Here is a 24,634-nt window from a genome sequence, read left to right as displayed (position 1 = left end):
GTGGCTTACTGGAGATAGGGGTCTCACGGTCTCTCCTGCCCGGGCTGGCTTTGAACCGCGATCCTCAGATCTCAGCCTCCTGAGTAGCTAGGATTACAGGCGTGAGCCACAGGCACCTGGCTCAAGCTCAGCTTCTGACTATTAATTGGATATAGAATCTTGTGAACTTTCAGCCTGGCGCTGGTGGCTCACGCCTGTAATCCTAGCTACTCAGGAGGCTGAGATCTGAGGATTGTGGTTCAAAGCCAGCCCGAGCAAGAGAGACCGTGAGACCCCTGTCTCCAATAAACCACCAGAAAACTGGAAGTGGTGCTGTAGCTCAAGTGGTAGAGCGCTCGCCTTGAGCTGAAGAGCTGAGGGACAGCACCCAGGCCCAGAGTTCAAGCCTCACAACCGCCAAAAAAAAAAAAGAAAGAAAAAGAAGCTGAGCTTGAGGTATGACTCAAGTGGTAGAGTGCCAACCTTGAGTATAAAAGCTGAATAATAGTGCAAAGCCCTACAAATAAGTGCATAACTAAATAAATAATAAATAAAATAAATAAATAAATAATAAATAAAATAAATAAATAAATACATTAATAAAAAGCAACCACAATCTTAAATGACCAAATGCTGATCTTAATGTTGACCAGAATGGAACAACGTAGAAATAATTATGTTAAATAAAGTAAGTCAGCCCCAGAGAGACAAAGGATTCATGTTTTCTCTTATATGTGGAAGCTAGATTTAGGTTATATATTACAAGTAAATATGTTGGGTGGTACGCAAGTCTATACAAATGTATTAACTGAAATATAGTAGATTCAAGTGAGACCTCAAATAATATAATTCCTTAGAAAAGCCAAATCAAAGTTCAGCAAAATGAAACACCAAAAAACAGGTACAGGAAAGGACTTGGGAGGGATCAGGGGAAAGGAATAGACAAATGAAGAAGAGAAGAGGGATAAAATGCAATCAAGAATCCACCATAGCCGGGCGCCGGTGGCTCAGGCCTGTAATCCTAGCTACTTAGGAGGCTGAGATCTAAGGATCTCTTAAGGCCAGCCTGGGCAGGAAAGACCGTGAGACTCCTATTTCCAATAAACCACTAGAAAAACCAGAAGTGGCACTGTAGATTGAGTAGAGCTGAGGGACAGTGCCTAGGCCCAGAGTTCAAGCCCCACAACCGACAAAAAAAGAAAAAAAAATCCACTGTATATCCTACAAAATAAAGTGAGGGAAGAGGGGTAGGGAAGGGATGAGTGAAGAAGTTGAAAGGTATGACATTGATCAAGATATATTGTATTTATAAACTATTTTGTTAAATGGAAACTCCTTTGTACAGCTACTCAAAGATGATAAAATTTTAAAAATGGAAAAAAACTTGATCAGGGGCTGAAGGGGTGGCCTATCAGCCAAGAACAAGAGAAAATCAGAGTCCATTTTATGCTAGAATAAAAACTAAAGAGCAGAGATAGTAGTGGGTATTAGAAGAAAAGTATAGCAACAGGCTAGATTTATTTGTGATTGGAGAAAGAGAAACATGTTGGGTGCTGGTGGCCTATGCCTGTTATCCTAGTTATTCAGGAGGTTGAGATTTAAAGGGTCAAGGTTGAAACCAACCCAGGCAGAAAAATCCCCAAGACTCTGTGTGCTTGTGTGTGTGTGTGTGTGTCTGTGTGCGAGTCAGTCATGGGGCTTGAACTCTGGGCTTGGGCGCTGTCCCTGTGCTCTTCAGCTCAAGGCGAGTGTTTATTGGAGATGAGAGTCTCAGGGACTTTCCTTCCTGGGCTGGCTTTGAACTGCGATCCTCAGATCTCAGCTCCCTGTGTAGCCAGGATTACAGGCGTGAGCCACCGGCGCCCGGCTCAAGACTCTTTTTTTGTGGGGGTGGGGTGGGGGGGGGTCGGGTCGTGGGGCCTGAACTCTGGGCCTGGGTGCTGTCCCTCTGCTCTTCAGCTCAAGGCTAGCACTCTACCACTTGAGCCACAGCGCCACTTCTGGCTTTTTTCTTTTTTCTTATGTGGTACTGAGGAATCAACCCAGAGCCTCATGCATGCAAGGCAAGTGCTCTACCATTGAGCCACCTTCCCAGCCCTCAAGACTCTTTTCTTAACCAGCAAAACGTGGTAATTGGAAATGTGGCTCAAATGGTAGCACCAGCCTTGAGCAAAAAAGCCAATGAGGACACAAGGCCATGAGTTTAAGCCCCAGTACTAGTGAGATGGCCTGAGGGTGGCTGGGGTGGACTACAAGAAGGAGAGAAAGAAGGTGGGGAGGAGGAGAGAGAGGAGAGAGAGAGGGAGAGAGGACAGAGAACAGGTAGGGAAAGGGGAGAAAGTAGGTATATTGAAAACTTAGTTGGCAGGCAAAAGAAAAATATACTTTTTATTTATAGTTGATACTTTGAAATAAAGACTAAATAAATGATCCTAAGTATAAAGTTATAAATGGATTCTGATGCAGGTATGTTGTATTGGGATTTATTGATCAGAAGCAGCATTATCATTATTGGTTTGATTTTCTGAAATGTGGGCCATCTCAAATAATGGCCTGAACCAAACCAGAAAAACAACTTTTTCTCAATTTATAAAGTAGCTGTGTTTATGGAAAATGAATTTGTTTTTATGTAAAAGTAGAATTAGCATCCATCTGAGATCATTATGAATGTTATTCATTTGTGTAAATGTCTGGTAAGACATTTGAATTTCATTTAACATGTGGAACAATGCTTGCCTGTGAGGTCTGTCCTGTACCTTGCAGGAAGTCTAGCATCTCTGGCCAGGAGCGGTCTTGCCCCAATCAATGTTATAACCAAAACATTTCACCTGAAAAAAATTTTTTTTTGTTGTTGGTCGTGAGGCCTGAACTCTGGGCTTGGGCACTGTCCCTCAGCTCTTCAGCTCAAGGCTAGCATTATACCACTTGAGCCACAGCACCACTTCTGGCTTTTTTCTACTTAGGTTGTGCTTAGGAACCCAGGGCCTCATGCATGGGAGGCAAGCACTCTACCACTGAGCCACCTTCCAAGCCCTGACCTGAAAATCTTAAAGCAGCTCCCAAGTGAATTATTATGACTACTCTGTTGGAAACTATCACTTGAACTATTTCTCTTGATATTAATATTGCTATATATACTTATTTATTTTTATTGACACTACTAAGGGCTTGAACTCAGGGTCTTGCACTTTCTTTCTTTTTTATCAGTTGTGGGGCCTGAACTCTGGGCCTGGGCACTGTCCCTTGGCTCTTCAGCTCAAGGCTAGCACTCTACCACTAGAGTCATAGCTCCATTTATGGCTTTTTCTGCTTATGTGGTGCTGAGGAATCGAACCCAGGGCCTCATGCATGCAAGGCAAGCACTCTACCACTGAGCCCCCTTCCCAGCCCCGGGTCTTGCACTTTCTAGATAGGTACTTTGCCATTGAAACTCTGTTCTTAGTCCATGTTTTTGCATTTTTCAAAAATCCTAAAAGGGTACTCCTCATACTTCATGGAAATAACTACTAGGAATGACCACAGTAGATTGGGGTTAATGTATCTGAGTAGATCGGAGTTAATGTATCTGGTAGTCAGAGGGACTTTAGCTTTATTTATATTGTTTTAATGTGTTACAAAGAAAAGGTATGCATTTGTTACTTATTTAATTAGAATATAAATTGAAAAACTGTGTTTTCCTTTCTTTCTTTTTTCTCTCTTTTTCTATTTTGTTGTTGTTGTTGTTGGGTGTGGGGCTTGAACTCAGGGTCTGGGCCTTTCCCTGAGTTGTTTGGCTCAAGGCTAGCACTCTACCACTGAGCATCATGAGCACAAAAGCTCAGGGACAGTGCCCAGTCCCTGAGTTCAAGCCCCAGGACACAAGAAACAAAAGCAAAAATGTAGGGATTGAACCCAGGTCCTCTAACATTCTGACACACTCAGCAAGAGCTCTGTCACTTAAGCACTCCTCTAGTCTGTATTCTCACTTTTCCGTTGCCCCTTCTGACACTCCTCTTGCCTTTTGTGCTTTTTTTTTCTTTTTCTTTTTTTGGTCATGGGGCTTGAACTCCTGGCCTAGGTGCTGTCCCTGAGCTCTTCAGCTCAAGGCAAGCACTCTACCACTTGAGCCACAGCCCCACTTCCGCTTTTCTAGTAGTTTCTTGGAGATAAGAGGCTCATTGACTTTCCTGCCCAGCTGGCTTTGAAACGCAATTCTCAGATCTCAGCCTCTTGTTTTTAAGTTAAAAGTCACTAACTTTGCCTGAGCTGGTCTTTAACTTGTGAGCCTCTTGCCCTCCCCATCCCTCCTGAGTAGCTGAGGTAACAGTCATATCTCACTATGCCCAATCCATGGCTTTTTTTTTTTTTTTTTCCTGTGGGTCCTGGGCTTGAACTTAGCATCTGGGCACTCTTCCTGAGCTCTTCAGCTCAAGGCCCTTGTTCTACCACTTGAGGCACAGTGCCACTGCCAGCTTTCTGTTGATTAATTGGAGATAAGAGTCTCACTGATTTTCCTGCCTGGCTGGCTTTGAACCGGGATCCTCAGATCTCAGCCTCCTGAGTAGCTACAATTACAGGCATGAGCCATTGGCACCCTGCCCATAGCTTCTTTTTTTTTTTCTTTCTTTCTTTTTTTTTTTTTTTGCAGTCCTGGAGCTTGAACTCAGGGCCTGGGTACTGTCTGTGAGCCTCTCTGTGCTCAAGGCTAACACTCTACCACTTGAGCCACAATGCCACTTCTGGCTTTTTCTGTTCATGTGCACTGAGGAATTGAACCTACGGCTTCATGCATGCCAGGCAAGCACTTTATCACTAAGTCACATTCACAGCCCCATAGCTTTTTTTTTGATGATATGTCTTCAGAATTGGCACAGTGGTAAATGATTTGGGGATACTAGAGAAAAATTTGCAGAAAATATTGCACTTTTTTTTTTTTTTTAGGAGGGGGAGTTAGTCCTGGGGCTTGAACTCAGGGTCTGGGCATTGTCCCTGAGCTTCTTTTGCTCAAGGCTAGCACTCTACCACTTGAGCCACAGCACCACTTCTGGCTTTTTTTTTTTTTTTTTAATTTTTTATTTTTTTTTCCACTTCTGGCTTTTTCTGTGTATGTGGTGCTGAGGAGTTGAACCCAGGGCTTCATGCATGCTAGGCAAGCACTCTACCACTGAGCCACATACCCAGTGCCCATATTATACTTTTTTAAAAGAAAGAAACCACAAATTGTTCCTAGAGTCAGTAAAGAAAGGCTTTAGAGAAATATGGAAACTTGGGTGTGGTCTTCAAAGGTAAGAATTTAGCAGTGGGACGGTAGGAAAGCAAAGAAAGAATACTTATGCATATAAGGACAAAATGAGGGCTGGAGGTGTGACACAAGTGTTAGAGTGTCTAGCAAGCATGTAGCCTAGAATTCAAACCTTTGTACCACAAAACAAAGGCAAAATGAGTTATGAATATGTTCAACATCATAATTTATTTGAACTGCAGAGTCAGGTTTGGTGCATTATTTCACTCATGAGATAATCATTTAAATTCCAAGAGTTTCGAGACCAGCCTCAATACAAATCTTATTTTTGTCAGTCATGGGACCTGAACTCTGGGTCTGGGCGCTGTCCTCAGCTCTTCAGCTCAAGGCTAGTGCCACAGTGCCACTTCTGGCTTTTTTTTCCTGCTTATGTAGTGCTGAGGAATTGAACCCAGGGCCTCATGCATACAAGGCAAGCACTCTACCACTGAGCCACCTTCCCAGCTCCTCAATACAAATCTTTCTCCAAAAAGGAAGACAGAATTGGAAGAAAAGCAAAGAAATACAGAAAGCTTATCTCTGAGTTTTACACATTAATATCAAGCTTTCTCAAAAGTGGACATTTCATTAAAAATCCAGTTTTCTGATGATGAGGGAAAAAGTGACTGTCAGGTGGTGAGACCTTATTCTGTAAAATAGAGTTGGAAAAATACTGTCAGGGAGTTCTTTGTATATAAATGTGTCTTTTAAACTGATCCATGTAGGATCTGAAAAGAAAAGCCACTTCTCTTTCCTCAATCACGAGGTGCATGACAACAGATTCATTGATGCACTGAGAAGAGAATTAGGTTCCAGATCTCTCTAAGTGATCTAGAAGAGGGAAAGGGCCAGTGTGATGCCTCAGTTCTCATCAGGAAAATGCAGGACACTTTCTATTTTGTTGCCTTGAGTATTTTGCTCCCCAGATTTCCTCTTCTGGTCTGGCCACTCTGAGACATTATCCTTTTAAAATACAAAATGAGCTGTGATGTCTGTCTTGTATTAGTGATATTTTTAACTTCTGGGGGCTATTATCATTGAAAGACATTTCTGAGAGTTGAAGAGTTACAGGTTATGTCTTTCTTCTGAAATTCCTACTTAAGAATAACATGGTGGGGGCTGGGAAGGTGGCTCAATGGTAGAGTGCTTGCCTTGCATGCATGAGGCCCTCGGTTCAATTCCTCAGCACCACATAAGCAGAAAAAGCCAGAAGTGGGGCTGAGGTTCAAGTGGTAAAGCTCTAGTCTACAGCTAAAGAGCTGAGGGACAGTGCCCAGGCCCAGTTCAGGCCCCAGGACCGACAAAAAAAAAAAATAGGATGGGCTGGGAAGGTGGCTCAGTGGTAAAAAAAAAAAAAAAAGGAATAACATGGTGGAGCTGAGCACCAGTGGCTCATGCCTGTAATCCTTGCTACTCAGGAGGCTGAGATCTGAGGATCGAGGTTCTAAGCCAGCCCAGGCAAGAAAGTTTGTGAGACTCCAATTAACCACAAGAAAAAAATAGAAGTGCAGGGAAGGTGGCTCAGTGGTAGAGTGCTTGCCTTGCATACCTGAGACCCTGGGTTCAATTCCTCAGCACCACGTAAGTAAAAAGAAAAAAGTCGGAAGTGGCGCTGTGGCTCAAGTGGTAGAGTGCTAGCCTTGAGCTGAAGAGCTGAGGGACAGTGCCCAGGCCCAGAGTTCAGGCCCCACGACCGGACCCCCCCCCCAAAAAAAAAAAAAAAAAACAACAACCAGAAGTGGCACTATAGCTCAAGTGATAGAGTGCTTGCCTTGAGCTGAATAGCTCAGGGACAGCTCCTAGGCCCAGAGTTCAAGCCCCATGACTGACAAAAATAAACAAACAAACAAACAAATAAGATGGTGGAATTGGGTGCTGATGACTCAGCTAGCTACTTAGGAGGCTGAGATCTGAGGTTCATGGTTCGAAGCCAGCCCTGGCAGAAAAGTTCTGGTGAGACTCTTATCTCCAATTAACCACTCAAAACTGGAAGTAGTACTGTGTCTCAAAGTTGTAGAGTGCTAGTCTTGCCCACAAAGAAGTTCAGCGACAGTGACCAGACCCTGAATTCAAGCCCCATGACTGACAAAAGAAAGAAAGGAAGGAAGGAAGAAAGAAAGAAAAGAAAGAGAAAGGAAGGAAGGAAGGAATAACATGTTGAAATAATATTCATAAAATCTATAGAGTGATGATATTTTTGCATAGCAAGTCCCTTTTTTTTTTTTTTTTTGATACCAATCCTGAGGCTTGAATTCAGGGCTTGGGCACTTCCCTGAGCCTCTTCCTTCCTTCTTTCCTTCCTTCCTTCCTTTCTTTCTTTTTTCTTTTTTTGGGTCTGGTCGTGGGGTCTGAACTCTGGGCCTGGGTGCTGTCCCTCAGCTCTTCAGCTCAAGGCTAACGCTCTACCACTCTAGCCACAGTGCCACTTCCGGCTTTTTTCTTTTTTGCTTATGTGGTGCTGAGGAATCAAACCCAGGGCCTCAGGCATGCAAGGCAAGTGCTCTACCACTGAGCCTCTTCGGAGCCCAACTTCCCACTTTTTCTGAGTAGTATATTGGAGATAAGAGTCTCATAGAGAGGCTGAGAAGGTGGCTCAATGGTAGAGTGCTTGCTTCCCATGCATGAAGCCCTGGGTTTGATTCCTCAGCATCACATAAACAGAAAAGGCTAGAAGTGGCACTGTGGCTCAAGTGGTAGAGTGACAGCGCTCAGGCCCAGAGTTCAGGCGCCATGACTGACAGAAAGAAAGATAGAAAAAGTGGGTAAGTCGCACTGTGGCTTGAACTGAAGAGCTGAGGGACAGCTCCCAGGCCTAGAGTTCTAGCCCCACAACTGACCAAAAAAGACAACAAAACAAACATAAAAAAGAGTCGCATGGACTTTTCTGCCAGGGCTGGCTTCCAACTGCAATTCTTGAATCTCAGCCTCCTGAGAGCTGAGGATCTTAGGAGGTTCTAATAGTATAGGCATGAGCCATCAGTGCCTGGCTTTATAAAGATATTTTTATGGTTCAGTAAGTGTTATATAAGACTTATGCATAATTCTTTTTTGTACACACTTAAAATTCTATGGAAGTGACTATTTACTGTATCCTGACTCATCAGTATTGACCATAAGGAACTAGTCTAAAAATACTGCCTCTATTTTTTTTTTTTTTTTGGTCATGGGGTTTGAACTGTGGGCCTGGGTGCCGACCCTGAGTTCTTCAGCTCAAGGCTAGTACTTGAGCCACAATGCCACTTCCAGTTTTCTGATGATAAATTGGAGATGAGTCTCCCCGACTTTCCTGCTTGGGCTGGCTTTGAACCTCGATCCTCAGATCTCAGCCTGAGTAGCTAGGATTACAGGTGTGAGCCACCAGTGCCCAGCTTATTATTATTATTTAGGCTTAAAAACGACATAATTGGGGCTGGGAAGGTGGCTCAGTGGTAGAGCACTTGCCTTGCATGCATGAGGCCCTGGGTTCGATTCCTCAGCACCACAGAAGCAAAAAGAAAAAAGCCGGAAGTGGTGCTGTGGCTCAAGTGGTAGAGCACTAGCCTTGAGCTGAAGAGCTGAGGGACAGCGCCCAGGCCCAGAGTTCAGGCCCCACGACTGGACCCATAAAAAGAAACAAACAAGGAAAAAAAACTGACATAATTTCGTGAGGTATTAATGTTTTTTGGCCTTCTCAGTGTGGAAGTTTTGATCATGATAGAAAAAAATTCATCTTCCTTAGTGGAAATGAAACTGTAATGTAGCTAGATATTTATTTTATATAAAACGTTGAGGCATGTTCTACAATGGAGACTTAGACCTTATATTTAGTTGTTGCCCTTGACACTCTTGTTCTAATTCATTTTCTAGGTGCGACATCGGGCTTCTGGTCAGGTGATGGCTCTTAAGATGAATACTTTGAGCAGTAACCGGGCAAATATGCTGAAGGAAGTGCAGCTCATGAATAGACTCTCCCATCCCAACATTCTTAGGTAATTCAGTTACGTTTTTCTTCCTTCCAGGAGCCATTGAGAAAGTTGAAATATATGGAAGGCTTGCTAGAATATCATTGACAACTAAAATGGGAGGTTCAGGATTTAGTTTGCTTCTTATGGTGGTTTAGCTGTGCTCTAGGCCTTTTTCTTCCCATTGAGACTTAATTTCCTGGGAATAAGCTGCATTCAAGACACCTTCCTTTCTAAAGTTTCTTTCTTCTCATTCAGAGCATTAGTAGCAACTCATTAGAATAGTTGTTTGCTGTTTCTGATTAGTACTTTATGAAAGAGAAAAGATTGGTCTTTATGTGGTTATTTGATCTTTAAAAATTGTTTTATGAGGAATTATAATTAAATTAGTGAATAAAAGCTAAAAGCAAAATTATGCCCTTATGCTATTCAGCTAGCCAGGATTTTTAGTACTCACTGGAGACAGAGTTTGCCTGTGAAAATTATTGTTATTATAATTATTGCTATTATTATTTACAGTACTGAGGTTGAACTCTTGCCTCATGTTTGCTAGGATAGCACTCTACCACTTGAGCATGCTTCCTTTCTTGTTTTAGTTATTTTTCAGATAGTATTTGGGTTTTTGCCTACGACCAGTCTTTGACTGAAATTCTTCTATCTATGCCTCCTAGTAGCTGGGATTTCAGACATAAACCACCATGCATGATTCTTAGAATAATTCTTCTTCTTCCTCCTCTTCTTCCTCCTCTTCCTCCTTTTTTTCTTCTTTTGCCAGTCAGTGCCTGGGCACTGTCCCTGGGCTTCTTTTGCTCAAGGCTAGCACTCTTATCACTTGAGCTATAGCACCACTTCTAGCTTTTTCTCTTTATGTGGTACTGAGGAATAAAACCCAGGCTTCATGAATGCTAGGCAAGCACTCTACCAATAAGCCACATTCCCAGCCCCTGTTTTTTTGGTCGTGGGGCTTGAACTCTGGGCCTGGGTGCTGTCCCTCAGCTTTTCAGCCTAGTGAGCGCTCTACCACTTGAGCCACAGTGTTCACTTCCAGCTTTTTCTGTTAATGTGGTGCTAAGGAATCAAAGGGCCTCATACATGCGAGGTAAGCACTCTACCACTGAGCCATCTTCCCAGCCCCAAATTTGTGAGACTTTTTTTTTTTTATCGGTTATGGGGCTTGAACTCAGGGCCTGACGCTGTCCCTGAGCCTCTTTGTCCTCAAGGCTAGTACTCTACCATTTGAGCCGCAGCACCACATCCTCCTATCAATCTTTTAATTTAACTTTGTTTTCCTCCCCCTATGATCCTTTTTTAAAATCCATTTATTATAAACTGGACTGACAAATGGCACAGAAGACTGACCTTAATTTTTTGTGTGCCTAAATAAATTTTTTCCATTAAAGAAAAAAATTTAAATATAATTTTTATATATAATAGAACTAGTATATAAAAGCCTAAAGTTGGGGACTAAGCATGGTGCTACAAAGTTAGTAATTTGGGACCCTATCAAAAATAACAACTACCACCACCAAGTAAGGTGTTGCATGCCTGCAATCCCAGCTATGCAGGAGGCAAAGATAAATAGATCATAGTCTCAAGTCAGCTCTGGGCAAAGTGAGACTGCCTGAAAATAAACTAAAAAATAAAAGAAAAAGATCTGGAAGCATGACCAGTGGTAAAAGTGCCTGTTAGACTTGCTAGGCTTTGAGTTGAAATTTTAATACTACTTAAAAAACAATAACAACAAAATGAAACAAGAGAAAAAAAACAAAGAAGAAAAAAAAGAAAAAAATGAAACAAGAAAAACAATTGCCCGACAACTATAAAAACTCCTACAAGGAAATGGAAACAGTTTCACATTGGTATGGACAAAATTAGTCATATACAACAAAAACAAAAATAGACAAGTAAGGTTGTCTCAAACAAAATGTCACTGCACAAGCTGGGCGCTGGTGGCTCTGCTTGTAATCCGAGCTACTCAGGAGGCTGAGATCTGAGGATTGAGATTCAAAGCCAGCCTGGGCAGGAAAGTCCGTGAGATTCTTACTGCAATAAACCACCAGAAAACCGGAAGTGGCGCTGTAGCTCAAATGGTAGAGTGCTTGCCTTGAGCTAAAGAGCTGAGGGACAGTGCCCAGGCCCACAGTTCAAGCTCCACAAGTGACACACACACAAAAATTACTGCACAACAAAATGAGCAAAGAGAAAAGCCAAACAGTAATAGAAAAAATAAGCCATATGTTTAATAAAGGGATTAGGAACTCAACTCAGTAGTGTTATTTCCCTCAATTAAAAAAAAATAGCCAGGCACCGGTGGCTCATGCCTGTAATCCTCGCTACTCAGGAGGCTGAGATCTGAGGATCAAGGTTCAAAGCCAGCCTGGACAGAGAAGTCTGTGAGACTCTTACCTCTAAAAAACCACCAGAAAACTGGAAGTGGAGCTGTGGCTCAAGTGGTAGAGTGCTTGCCTTGCACTGAAGAGCTCAGGTACAACACCCAGGCCCAGAGTTCAAGCCCCACAACCAACAAAAAACAGGGAAAGCCCAAGCATGGGAGTTCACACTGTGATCTCATCACTCAGAAAGCTGAAGATGCAAGTCTATATAGCAATACCTATCTCAAAAAACAAAAAAAGAAAGAAAGAAAGAAAAGAAAGAGAGAAAGGAAAGAAAGAAGAAAGAAAAAAGAAATATGCTGGGCTTGACTCTCACACAGAAAAAAAAGGGAGCAAGAGGGGCAACAAATATACATATCTCAAAAGAAGACATACAAGTTAGATACTGGTTGGTGGCTCACACATTTGTAATCCTAACCACTCAGGATGCTGAGTTCTGAGGATTGCAGTTCAAAGCAGCGAAGTTCATAAGAATGACTCTTATTGCCAATTAATAACACCCAAAAAGCCAGAAGCAAAGTTGGGGCTCAAGTGGTAGAGCACTGGTTTCGAGCTGAATAAGCTCAGAAACAGTGACCAGGTCCTGAGTTCAAGCCCAGGTCTAGCAATAAAAAGGAAGAGGAATGGGAAGGTGGCTCAGTGGTAGAGTGCTTGCTTTGCATGCATGAGACCCTGGGTTCGATTCCTCAGCACCACATAAACAGAAAAAGCCGGAAGTGCCACTGTGGCTTAAGTGGTAGAGCACTAGGCTTGAGCTGAAGAGCTGAAGAGCACAGCACCCAGGCCGAGAGTTGAGGCCCCACAACCGACAAAAGAAAAATTAAAAAAAGACATAGAAGTGGTCCATACATTCATGAGAAATTACTGAACATCACCAGTCATTAGAGATTTTGAATTTAAAGGCATAATGAGATACTGCTTCTTAACTTTTAGGACAGTTACTACAAAGATGAAAGATAAGTACTGGCAAGGGAACACTTGTACACTGTTTGTGGGAATGTGAATTAGTATAGCCATTATGGATACCAGTGTGGTGGCTGCTCAAAAAACTGAGAATAGACTTACCATCATCCAGGTGTGTATACATCCACGCCCCTATGTTCATTTGCTACCAAGGTGGTAACTTATGGATAAATGGTTAAAGACTTTACCTGGGTGCCAGTGGCTCAAGCCTGTAATCCTAGTTATTCAGGAGACTAAGATCTGAGACTCATAGAAGCTAGCCATGGCAGGAAAGTCCGTGAGACTCTTATCTCTGATTAAATATTAAATTATAATAATGCTTATAATTTAAAGTAATGTAGTATAAATATTGTGTAAAATATAGGAAATTTAACATGCCTTCTTACAAAAATGATATCTCACATTGTATTCTATAAATAAATACAGTTAGGGGCTGGGAAGGTGGCTCAGTGGTAGAGCGCTTGCCTTGCATACTCGAGGCCCTGGGTTCGATTCCTCAACCCCACATAAGCAAAAAGAAAAAGCCGGAAGTGGCACTGTGGCTCAAGTGGTAGAGTGCTAGCCTTGAGCTGAAGAACTGAGGGACAGCGCCCAGGCCCAGAGTTCAGGCCCCACGACCGGACCAAAAAAAATAAATAAATAAATACAGTTAATATTGGTTTATTTGAAAAGTAGAAGTATTCTTTTTTTTGGGGGGGGGGGTCGGTTGTGGGGCTTGAACTCTGGGCTTGGGCGCTGTCCCTGCGCTCTTCAGCTCAAGGCGAGCGCTCTTGAGCCACAGCACCACTTTCTGTTTTCTAGTGGTTTATTGGAGATAAGAGTTTCACAGCTTTTCCTGCCCGTGCTGGCTTTGAACTGCGATCCTCAGGTCTCAGCCTCCTGAGTAGCTAGGAATACAGGAGTAGTAGTATTCTATGACTAAAAATGAAGGATGTAGGCCAAGCTTACACCTATAATCCTAGCTACTCAGGAGGCTGATTGCAGCTTGTGATTCAAAGCCAACCTGAGCAGCAAATCCCTTAAGACTTTTATCTCCAATTAATCACCAAAAAGCTGGAAGTAGGCCTACGTATTAAAGCACTAGCTTTGAGCACAAAAGTTCAGGTATAGTGTCCAGGCTTTGAGTTCAAGCCCCAGGATTGGCACACACACACACACAAAAAAGATGACAGATCAAATTGCTTGGATTTGGGAAGGTTACTTAACCTCTCTAAGCCTTGGTTTTTCCATCTATAAAATAAGAGTGATAAACTGGTGCCCATGGCTTATGACTGTAATTCTAGCTTTTCAGAAGGCTGAAACCCAGAGCCCAAGGAGAAAAGTTCAACAGACTCCATCTAAAAAATAAACAGCACAATTTGCTCCAGGGAAGTTAGAATGAACTTGTGACTTTGAAATTATGTAATCATTTAATCACAATCAAAAAAAAAAAAAAAAAAGAACCTCGGGGAAGGGAGGGAGGGAGGGGATGGTAGGGGGAAAACAATGGAGGGGGGTAACAATGTTCAAGAGGAAGTGTACTCATAACCTCACTCATGTAACTGTGACCCTCTGTATAGTAGCTTTACAATAAAAAAATAAAATAATAAAAAAAAAAAATAAATAAAAAATAAAAAATAAACAGCAAAAAAGTGTGATGGAAACATGGCTTAAATGTTAGAATACTAGCCTAGCAAGATACAAGTAAATAAAAATGACAGAAAATGGGACTGGTAATGTGTCTTAGTTGTAGAGTGCTTGTCTAGCATGCATGAAGCCCTAGGTTTGATTCCTCAATACCACCTAAACAGAAAAAGAAAAAAAAGGCTGGGAGTGGTGCTGTGGCTCAAGTGGTAGAGTGCTAGCCTTGAGCAAAAGAAGCTCAGGGACAGTGTCCAGGCCCTGAGTTCAAGCCCCAGGACTAGCAAAAATAAAAAAGAAAAGAAAAGAAAACAGAGTAAATAGTAATAGGATTGTTATTTAAGGTTAAATTTAGTACAATGAATAATACCTGACTTGTGGTAAATTCTCAGCTAATATTGGCTATTATTATTTGCTTATTTTCCTTTGGTCATATCTTTCAGTGGCCTATTATAGGCTTTCTTTTATTCCTTTATTCATGCACCAAATGTTCCTTCCTTCCTTCCTTCCTTCCTTCCTTCCTTTTAAATGGTACTATAGTTTTGAACTCTGGGCCTATGCCTGCTAAGTAGGTGCTCTACTACTTAAGCTACACCCTCAACCAGTTTGGCTTTTACTTTTTTTATTTTTATTTTTGTTGGTCATGGGGCTTGAGTTCTGGGCCTTAGTGCTATCCCTCAGCTCTTTAGCTTAAGATTAGTGCTCGGGCTAGGAAGGTAGCTCAGTGGTAGAGCTTGCCTTGCATGTAGGAGGCCCTGGGTTCGATTCCTTAGCACCACATAAAGCAGAAAAAGCAGAAGTGGTGCTGTGGCTCTAGTGGTAGGGTGCTAGCCTTGAGCTGAAGAGCTGAGGGATAACACCCAGGCCTAGAGGTCAGGCTCCACAACTGGCAAAAAAAAAAAAAGACTAGCGCTAGACCACCTGAGCCACAGGGCCATTTCCGTTTTTCTGGTGGTTAATTAGAGATGAGTCTCATAGACTTTCCTGCCTGGGCTGGCTTTGAACCATGATCCTCAGACCTCAGTCTCCTGAGTAGCTAGGATTACAGGCGTGAGCCACAGGCACTTGTCTCATTTTTATTTTATTTTTTTGTGCCTTTTACTTTTTTTTTTGGTCCTGGGGCCTGAACTCTGGGCCTGGGCGCTGTCCCTCAGCTCTTCAGCTCAAGGCTAGCGCTCTACCACTTGAGCTACCACCCACACTTCCAGCTTTTTCTGCTTATGTGGTGCTGCAGAATCAAACCCAGGGCCTCAATGCATGCAAGTCAAGCACTCTACCACTGAGCCACCTTCCCAGGCCTGGCTTTTACTTTTTGATTAGGGTTAGACACACATACACACATACACATACACACACACACACACACACAGAAAATTACAAGTACTGTTATCCATTGTATTCTTTGCATCCTGATGTGGACTTGTTCTGTATAAGCCTTCTGTCTCAAATATACATCAGTCCAAAAGCAAAAAGGGATTACTTTTCATAAGGTTCTTCCAGTTGCTTTTATATTGTTATTTTGTGTGTGTGTGTATATATGTCATTACTTCCTTTGTGTACTCTGAATACAGCAAAAAGAAATTATCCTAACTAGTGGCCTGAAACAAACAAAAGTCTTGTTGGCTTTTGTTACCCAGTAGAATATAAAAGCCGCAGAAACATTTATTGTATTACTGTAGGGCTCCTAAGTAGCAAACTGAGCATGACTATGATCCAATTTCAAAGTCCTTACAACTTATGTCTTCTAAATGCTTTCTAGCTATCTTAACAATTTACTGTTAACAGTTAGTAATAATTTAATTTGCTCCACTATATCTTGTAGTCTATTTTCAGGCTATAAAGACTCCAAATTCTCTTTTATCGGTATAAAAACTGAGGCAGAAGTTTGAACCACAGTCTCCCCCCAAGTTGTGTTTATTAGATTTATATTAGAAAGAATCTGTCACTTGGAACCATGTGGTTTTCACAGATGTGCCTCTTGGCAGCTGGCCCTGAAGGGATGTTGCTGAGCAGTTGAAACTTCTGTTTCCCTCTTAGCTTCATCTAGCCAGAGTATCTTCACTTTTAAATCTGTTTTATATTGACTTTCTGTATGAGTTTTTTGTTGTTTGTCTTAACATTAATGGGTTTGAACATGCTTGCTGGGTAGGAACTCTACCACTTGAGCCATGTCCTAGCCCTTTTGGTTTTCATTTATTTTTCAGACAGGTTCTCAGAATTTTACTTGGGCTGTTTTTGCACCCTGATCCTCGTGCCTCCATCTCCTGAGTAGCTGAGATTACAATGGTATATCACCACCCCTGGTGGTATTACTGTGTAGCCTAGGCTGGGCTCAAACTCTCAATCATCTTTTTTTTTTTTTTTTTTTGGGTCCGGTCGTGGGACCTGAACTCTGGGCCTGGGCGCTGTCCCTCAGCTCAAGGCTAGCGCTCTACCACTTGAGCCACAGCGCCACTTCTGGCTTTTTTCTTTTTGCTTATGTGGTGCTGAGGAATCGAACCCAGGGCCTCATGCATGCAAGGCAAGCACTCTACCACTGAGCTACCTTCCAAGCCCCTCTCAATCATCTTGCTGCAGCTTTTGAGGGCTGTGGTGCCATCATGAGTTCGGAAGAAAAGACTCCTTGCTTAAATAGACAGACAGATGGATCCCAAAACAATACAGAAAATTACTGCGTTAGTGATTTGGAAAGTCTCCTTGAGTAAGAAGTGTCTTGGTGTGACCTGCCAAGAGAGTAAGCATCTAATCTTCTGGACATGTCTTATGCTGCCAGAGATATTGTGTGTCCAGCAAGCCAGTGAAACGAACTTTTGCAGTTTTTTTTTTCTTTTCTTAAACCCTGGCCTTCTTATTTTCCTTTTTTTTTTTTTTTTAAATCTCTCTTCCTCCTAAGATTTCTATTTGGAAAGAAACAAGGGAGCCTGGTGAGTTATTGAGTCAGGAGGTGTATACATTTTATTCATGCATATGTAATTTTTTATACATGAATACAATAAAGATTGGTTGTTTTATTACTTGGTCTAAATCATCAGTTAAAAAAAAAATAAAGTACTTTGTTGAATGCAGGGACTGATTTTTTTGGGCCTCTTTTGAATAAGTTTGATTATGCCAGGAAGTCTTGTGCTCAAGATCTGTAACCCAATTCCATGCCCTGATCATTTCCATTTGCCCCAGTGGTCTTTTTGAGGATCTGTACCAGAATTTGCTCTTATACTATTTTTTTTAAATCAGTTGTGGGGCTTGAACTAAGGCCTGGGCACTGTCTCTGAGCTTTTTTGCTCAAGATTGCATTCTACCACTTTGAGCTACAGCACCACTTCTGGTTTTCTAGTGGGTAATTTGGAGAAGAGTTTCATGGAGACTTCTTACTTGGGCTGGCTTCAAATTGTGATCCTCAGATCTCAGCCTACTGACTAGCTAGGGTTACAGGCCTGAGCTACAGGCCTGTGCCTGGCCTCTCATGCCTTTTTGTTAGGGTTGTATTGTGTGTGTGTGTGCATGTGTGCGCGTGTGCGTAAGCGCAGGTGTGTGCACAGGTGCATAGACACACACATGCATGTGTGCCCCAAGTGGGGCTTGAACTCAAGACTTGAGTGCTATTCTTAGCTCTTTTGCTCAAGACTGTTATTCTGCCACTTCAGTCACAGTTCCACTTCTGACTTTTTTTTTGCTGGTTAATTGAAGATAAGAATCTTACATACTTTCTTTTCTGCCTGAACTTTCTTCAAACTGGGATCCTTATATCTTAGTACCTTGAGTAGCTAGGATTACAAGTGTGAGCCACCAGAGCTCAGCTTAATTTATTTTTGTTGTTGTTGTTTTTCTTAATGCTGTGAGAAATTTAGTATTTTTATTTTTTATTTTTTTTTTTGGGTCCAGTTGTGGGGCCTGAACTCTGAGCCTGGGCACTGTCCCTCAGCTCTTCAGCTCAAGGCTAGTGCTCTACCACTTGAGCCACAGCGCCACTTTCGGCTTTTTTCTTTTTGCTTATGTGGTGCTGAGGAATCGAACCCAGGGCCTTGAGCATGCAAGGCAAGCGTTGTACCACTGAGCCACCTTCCCAGCCCTGAAATTTAGTATTTTTAGACACCTTTTTTGAAAAAAAAAAAACCAAAACAATCTCTCTAGTTGCCAGTAGATTATGGTTGTAATCCTAGCTACTCAGGAGCTGAGATCTGAGGATTACAGTTCGAAGCCTGCCCAGGCAGAAAAGTTCATGAGATTCTTTTTTTTTTTTTTTTTTTTGGTCAGTCATGGGGCTTGAACTCTGGGCCTGGGCACTGTCCTTCATCTCTTCAGCTCAAGACCAGCACTCTACCACTTGAGCCACAGTAGCACTTCCGGCCTATTCTGTTTATATGGTACTGAGGAATGGAACCCAGGGCTTCATGCATGTGAAGCAAGCACTCTACCACTGAGCCACCTTCTCATGAGATTCTTATCTCCAGTAAACTACTCAGGAAAAGCCAGAAGTGGCACTGTGGCTCAAGTGGTAGATCACTAGCCTTGAGCACAAAGAGGCTCAGGGACAGTGCCCCAGGGACAGTACCCAGGCATGAGTTCAAGCCCTAGGATCAGGAAAAAAAATCTCATGGAATTTATTGTTACCTGATAATACAAGGGTCATCAGAACTGTGCACAGGACTTCTCAACAAGGCTCATCAAACAACACAAACAGATCTTTCCTTAGATTTCCAGCAACACACACACACACACACACACTTCAAACAACACAAACAGATCTTTCCTTAGATTTCCAGCAAAACACACACACACACACACACACACACACACACACACACACACACACACACACACACACACACACACACACACACACACACACACACACACACCTGTATAGGATTCCTAGTAACTTTTTACTTCACTGATCATTTCTAGTTGGAGACACTTTTAGCATGATCCTACCCCGTTTTCTTGAATCTATTTTAGAATGAATTTCTTCTGCATCATTTACTTCCTGAAGTTCTTTTTTTTTGGGGGGGGGGGGGAGGTCCGGTCGTGGGGCCTGAACTCTGGGCCTGGGCACTGTCCCTCAGCTCTTCAGCTCAAGGCTAGCGCTCTACCACTTAAGCCACAGCGCCACTTCCGGCTTTTTTCTTTTTGCTTATGTGGTGCTAAGGAATCGAACCCAGGGCCTCATGCATGCAAGGCAAGTGCTCTACCACTGAGCCACCTTCCCAGCCCCTCTTCTGCATCATTTAATACAAGGTTCATGTATTCATCAAAACCAGTGATACAGCCCTTTAGCCACATACTTACTTGCTCATAGAGCCACGCCTGAACTTGAGATCTATTTTGTAAATATCTGAAGATGAGGTTGATGGGTTGCACCATCACCTTCTGCACCTTTTGGCCCTGGCCATGATGTGACATGATGAAATCTTACCTAGACTCCCCATTCATATTCTCCTTTTTGGGGTGGGGTGGGGGTGGTACTGGAGATTTAAAGTCAGAGCCTTGCACTTGCTTAGCAAGTGCTCTACCATGCCTCTAGCTTTATTTGCTTTAATTTTTTTTTCAGATATAGTCTTACTTTTGCTTGGGCTTAGTCTTGGACTATGATCTTCCTGCTTCTGCCTCCTGAGTAGGTGGGATTATTGGCATGCACAACAATATCTTGCTACTGCATACATTTTTTAGGCTACCTTCTGGCCTCTTAGTTCTCCCCCCTCCCCCCCCCCTTTGGTGCCAGTACTGAGACTTAAAGTCAAGGCCTTTTGCTCTCACTCGGTCTTCTTGCTTATGGCTTCTGCTATACCACTTGAGCCATACTTCTAGTTTCAGCTTTTTTTTTTTTTTGGTTGGTTGTGGGGCCTGCACTCTGGTCCTGGGCCCTGACCCTTAGCTCTTCTGCTCAAGGCTAGTGCTCTACCACCTGAGCCACAGCACCACTTCCGGCTTTTTCTGCTTATGTGGTGTTAAGGAATCAAACTCACCAAATATTTAGTTCGAACTACCCAGTCCAGCCCTGTTGTAGATAATAGCTTTGCTGAATACAAGAGCCTAGAGGCCTGTTGTTTCCAAGCTCCTTAAGTAACACCTTCTACATGTTAAGAGAGGGCTGGGCCTATGCCTGCAATCCCAGGTACTCAGGAAGTAGAGACAGAAAGATTGTGCTTTAACATCCTATCTGAAAACATACTAAAAAGAAAAAAAGATTGAAAGCATGGCTCGATAGTAGAGCACTTCCTCTAACAAGATTGAAGCCCTGAGTTCAATCCCCAGTTCAGCAAAAAAAAAATACATGGTTCATTCTGTAGGATTCAGTATGGTTTAGGCAAGCTGAGGTTTCTTATTTTTCATCTTGTGCCTGGTTGAAGCTCTGTAAAAACCTATAACTGATGAAAATTAAGGCTAATACAATAAGCCAAATAGAGCATTCAATGGTTAGAACCATATGGTATCTGGGGAGGTGGAGAGGAGTCATTGCATTAAGAGGCAATGGGATTTTCTAGTAGATATGGAGTGGAATATTAGCATGACTTTCTTTGGCCCAGTGCCAGTGGCTTACACCTGTAATTCTAGCTACTCAGGAGGCTGAGATCTGAGGATCACAGTTTAAGACCAGCCCCTAGAAATGTCCATAAAACTCTTTTCCTCAGTTAACTACCAAAAAGCCAGAGCTGTGGCCTTAAGCAAAAAATCTAAGGGACAACATCTAGGTGCTGAGTTCAATTCCCAATACCAGCACCCAAAAAAAAAAAAAAAAAAAAAAAAGAAGAAGAAGAAGGAAAAAAAGAAAGAAAAAAAGATAGCTTTCTTAGGTTTTTAACTTGAAGAATTGGATTATCAGTAACAGCCTTGTGAAAAACTATGGGGAACAGGTTTTTGTACTAAAAGATGAGATGAAAGTTGGCAGTTGGACAAACAAGTCTAGAATTCAGCGGAGGAAAGGTTCATGAACTTGAAACAAATTATATAAACTCAATTATCTCTATTGTCTTATCTTTGAACTAGGGAGTAATAATAGTACTGCTATATTACACTGTTGGGGAATTAAATGAATAATGTACATAAATAATTTATCACAATGTAAAGACACTAAATCTAAAATATTATTATAATCTGACACATCATATATTGAGGCTATATAGTATAGCTTAAAGGTCAAGGATAAAGATCTAGCAAGGTTTGGTAGCATTGGCCTATAAAACAGCACTAAGGGGCTGGGAAGGTGGTTCAGTGGTAGAGTGCTTGCCTCCCATGTATGAGGCTCTGGGTTTGATTCCTTAGCACCACATAAGCAGAAAAAAGTCGGAAGTGACACTATGGCTCAAGCAGTAGAGCACTAGCCTTGAGCTGAAGAGCTCAGGGACAGCGCCCAGGCCTAGAGTTCAGCCCCCATGACCAAAATAAAAACAAAAACAAAACAAAACAAACAAAAACCAGCACTAAGGAGGCTGAGGCAGAAAGATTGTGAGTTGGAGGCCAATCTAGACTATATAAGAAGAGTGTACCTGGGTCTGGGAAGGTCGCTCAGCCATAGAGTGCTTGCCTTGCATGCATGAGACCCTGGATTCAATTCCTCAGCACCACAGAAGCAGAAAAAGCCAGAAGTGGCGCTGTGGCTCAAGTGGTACAGTGCTAATCTTGGACTGAAGAGCTAAGGGACAGTGCCCAGGCCCAGAGTTCAGGCCCCACGACTGACCAAAAAAAAAAAAAAAAAGAATAGTGTACCTCAGATTAAAGATCTAATCTTAACTTTACTGTTTATGAGTTTTGTACCATTGGGCAAGCCACTTTTTCTGTCTTTAGTTTCCTTTTCTGTAAAGTGAAGGTAATACTAGTACCAAAAACAAATGCTTTTATAATATTTAAATGAAAAGCTGGGTGCTGATGGCTCATGCCTGTAATCCTAGCTACTCAGGAAACTGAGATCTGAGGATCCCAGTTCAAAGCCAGCCCCGGCAGGAATGTCTGTGAGACTCTTATTTCTAATTAACCACCAGAACACCAAAAGTGGCTGTGGCTCAAGTGGTAGAGTGCTACCCTTGAGCTCAGGACAGTACTCAGGCCCAGAGTTCAAGCCCCATGACAAAAAAAAAAAAAAATGATTTAAATGAAGTAATCTTTGAGTTTTGTGTCTGACACATCTTTAGTACTCAATAAATGCCTACATTACCATCATTCTTGTGTGTGAATTCCATGAAGAAGGGATCATCATGTTTATTTCTGATGCCTCACCCATCCCATTTGCCTGATACTGAGCGTAATATATATGTGACAGGCAATTAAAAAAAAAAAGGCTAAGTGGTAGAGCACTTTCCCATGATGTGTGAGGTCCTGGGTTTGATCCCTAGCATCATAAAAAAAACAGCCTCCTGAATGTTCTTTCTTTTTTTTTCTTGGTCGTGGGGCTTGAGCTCTGGGCCTGGGTGCTGTCCCTCAGCTCTTCAGCTCAAGGCAAGCGCTCTACCACTTGAGCCACAGCGCCACTTCTGGTGTTTTTTGTGTATGTGGTACTGAGGAATTGAACTCAGAGCCTCATGCATGTGAGGCAAGCACTCTACCACTGAGCTACCTTCCAGCCCAATGTTCTATTTTTCTGCAACCTTGCACGTAGTAAATGCATGACACATGATCCTTAGGATGAACTGAAGTTTTCTGTCTTCTATACACTTGTTCTACTTTGAGAGAGGGAGAAGAAATAAATCATTGTGGGAATATTGTTTAAGAAGTATGCTCAAGGCTGGGAATGTGGCTTAGTGGTAGAGTGCCTGCCTAGCATTCATGAAGTACTGGGTTTGATTCCTGAGTATCAACATAAGCAGAAAAAGCCAGAAGTGGTGCTGTGGCTCAAGTGGTAGAGCATTAGCCTTGAGCACAGAGGCTCAAGGACAGAGCCCAAGCCCTGAGTTCAAGGCCCAGAAAAAGAAGTATGCTCAAAAGAGTGAATAAATGCAGCAATGGCACTCACTGGATACTATATTGAAAACGAACTATACTACTTAAGCATGGGAATGGGAAGGAAAAACTGGGAGAGAACAAGAAATGTTCTCTTAAGCTGGCACTAGTGGCTCATGCCTATAATCCTAACTACTCAAGAGGCTAAGATCTGAGGATGGCCTTTCAAAGTTAGCATGGGCAGAAAAATCCATGATATTCTTTCTTTTTTTTTCCTCTCTCCCGCCCCCCAAGTCCTGGGGCTTGAATTCAGGGCCTGGGCAACGTCTCTGAATTTATTTTGCTCAATGTTAGCACTCTACCACTTGCGCCACAGCACCAATTCTGGCTTTTTCTGTGTATGTGGTACTAACAAATTGAACCCAGGGCTTCATGCATGCTAGGCAAGCACTCCACCACTGAGCCACCTTCCCAGCCCCCAGTTAGGCATTCTTGAGTGTGTGTGTGTGATGTACTGAACTCAGGGCCTCATGCATCCTAAACATGTGCTCTACCACTTGAGTCACACTTCCAGCTCTTTTTTTTTTTTTTTTTTGGCAGTTGTGGGGCCTGAACTCTGGCCCTGGGCGCTCTCCCTCAGCTCTTCAGCTCAAGGCTAGCCCTCTGCCACTTAAGCCACGGCACCACTTCCGGTTTTTTCTGCTTATGTGGTGCTGAGGAATTGAACCCAGGACCTCATGCATGCAAGGCAAGCACTCTACCACTGAGCCACCTTCCCAGCCCCTAACTCTTTACTTTAGTTTTAGGGTCTCACATTTTTGCCCAGGGCCAGCCTTAGACTGTATTCTTGTTACCTCTGCCTTCTACATAGGATCACATGCATGTGCCACTGCTCCTAGCTTTTTTCTTTCTGGAGCCACACCTCTATTACTTTTTCTTTAAATTCTAATTAATTGGAGATAAGAGATTTGCAGATTTGTTGTCTGTCCTGGCTGGCTCCAAGCCACAATTCTCAGATCTCAGCTAGGATTATACAGGTATGAGCCACTAGCATCTAGCTCCATTTTTTTTTTTTAATGAATCAAATGATTACTTATTATTGAAAAACTAACTGGCCTGTTTTCTTCTACTTTTTTTTTTTTTTTTTTTGGGTCAGTCATGGGGCCTGAACTCTGGGCCTGGGCCTGGGTACTGTCCCTCAGCTCTTACAGCTCAAGACTAGTGCTCTACCACTTGAGCCACAGTGCCATTTGTGGCTTTTCCTACTTACGTGGTGCTGAGGAATCAAACCCAGGGCCTTATGCATGCAAAGCAAGCACTCTGCCATTGAGCCACCTTCCAAGCCCTCTTCCTTACTTATCAAAGGATTGAACATAGTCTTTGGAGCTAAGCATTCAAATTCTCATAGCTTTTCCAACCTTTGTCAACAGGTAGTACATATAAAGCATGTAGCACAGTTTTCAGATCCTTGTTAGGCAAGCAGTAATGATCATTTTATTAACACCTTTGATATAACGGTCACAGAACTCTTCTTATTAAGTGTTGTTCTTTAGTCTTGAGGAGATCCGTGTCTAACAGTGGTAGTGTTGTCTATATATTTGGTTGTTGGT

General features: G+C 42.5%; 1 protein-coding gene and 1 long non-coding RNA gene across 3 annotated transcripts in view; both read left to right on the top strand.

Moving 5' to 3' along the window:
- LOC122108037 overlaps window positions 1–24,634 on the top strand; it is a 277,692-nt gene that overhangs the window by 147,815 nt on the left and 105,243 nt on the right. The window lies entirely within an intron of this gene.
- Window positions 1–24,634, top strand: part of Tesk2 (testis associated actin remodelling kinase 2) — a 119,629-nt gene that overhangs the window by 43,965 nt on the left and 51,030 nt on the right. For both annotated transcript variants that reach the window (XM_042679782.1, XM_042679776.1), the window contains exon 3: window positions 9,086–9,207. In XM_042679782.1, coding sequence (XP_042535716.1) covers window positions 9,086–9,207 — 122 coding nt within the window. The remainder of the gene's footprint in view (window positions 1–9,085; window positions 9,208–24,634) is intronic.

This window comes from Dipodomys spectabilis, unplaced genomic scaffold, assembly GCF_019054845.1.
Source record: "Dipodomys spectabilis isolate Male_0828 unplaced genomic scaffold, ASM1905484v1 ptg000002l, whole genome shotgun sequence".
NCBI classification, from domain to species: domain Eukaryota; kingdom Metazoa; phylum Chordata; class Mammalia; order Rodentia; family Heteromyidae; genus Dipodomys; species Dipodomys spectabilis.
The sequence above is the reverse complement of the archived record's forward strand: the minus strand, read 5'-3'. Positions and strand labels throughout refer to the sequence as shown.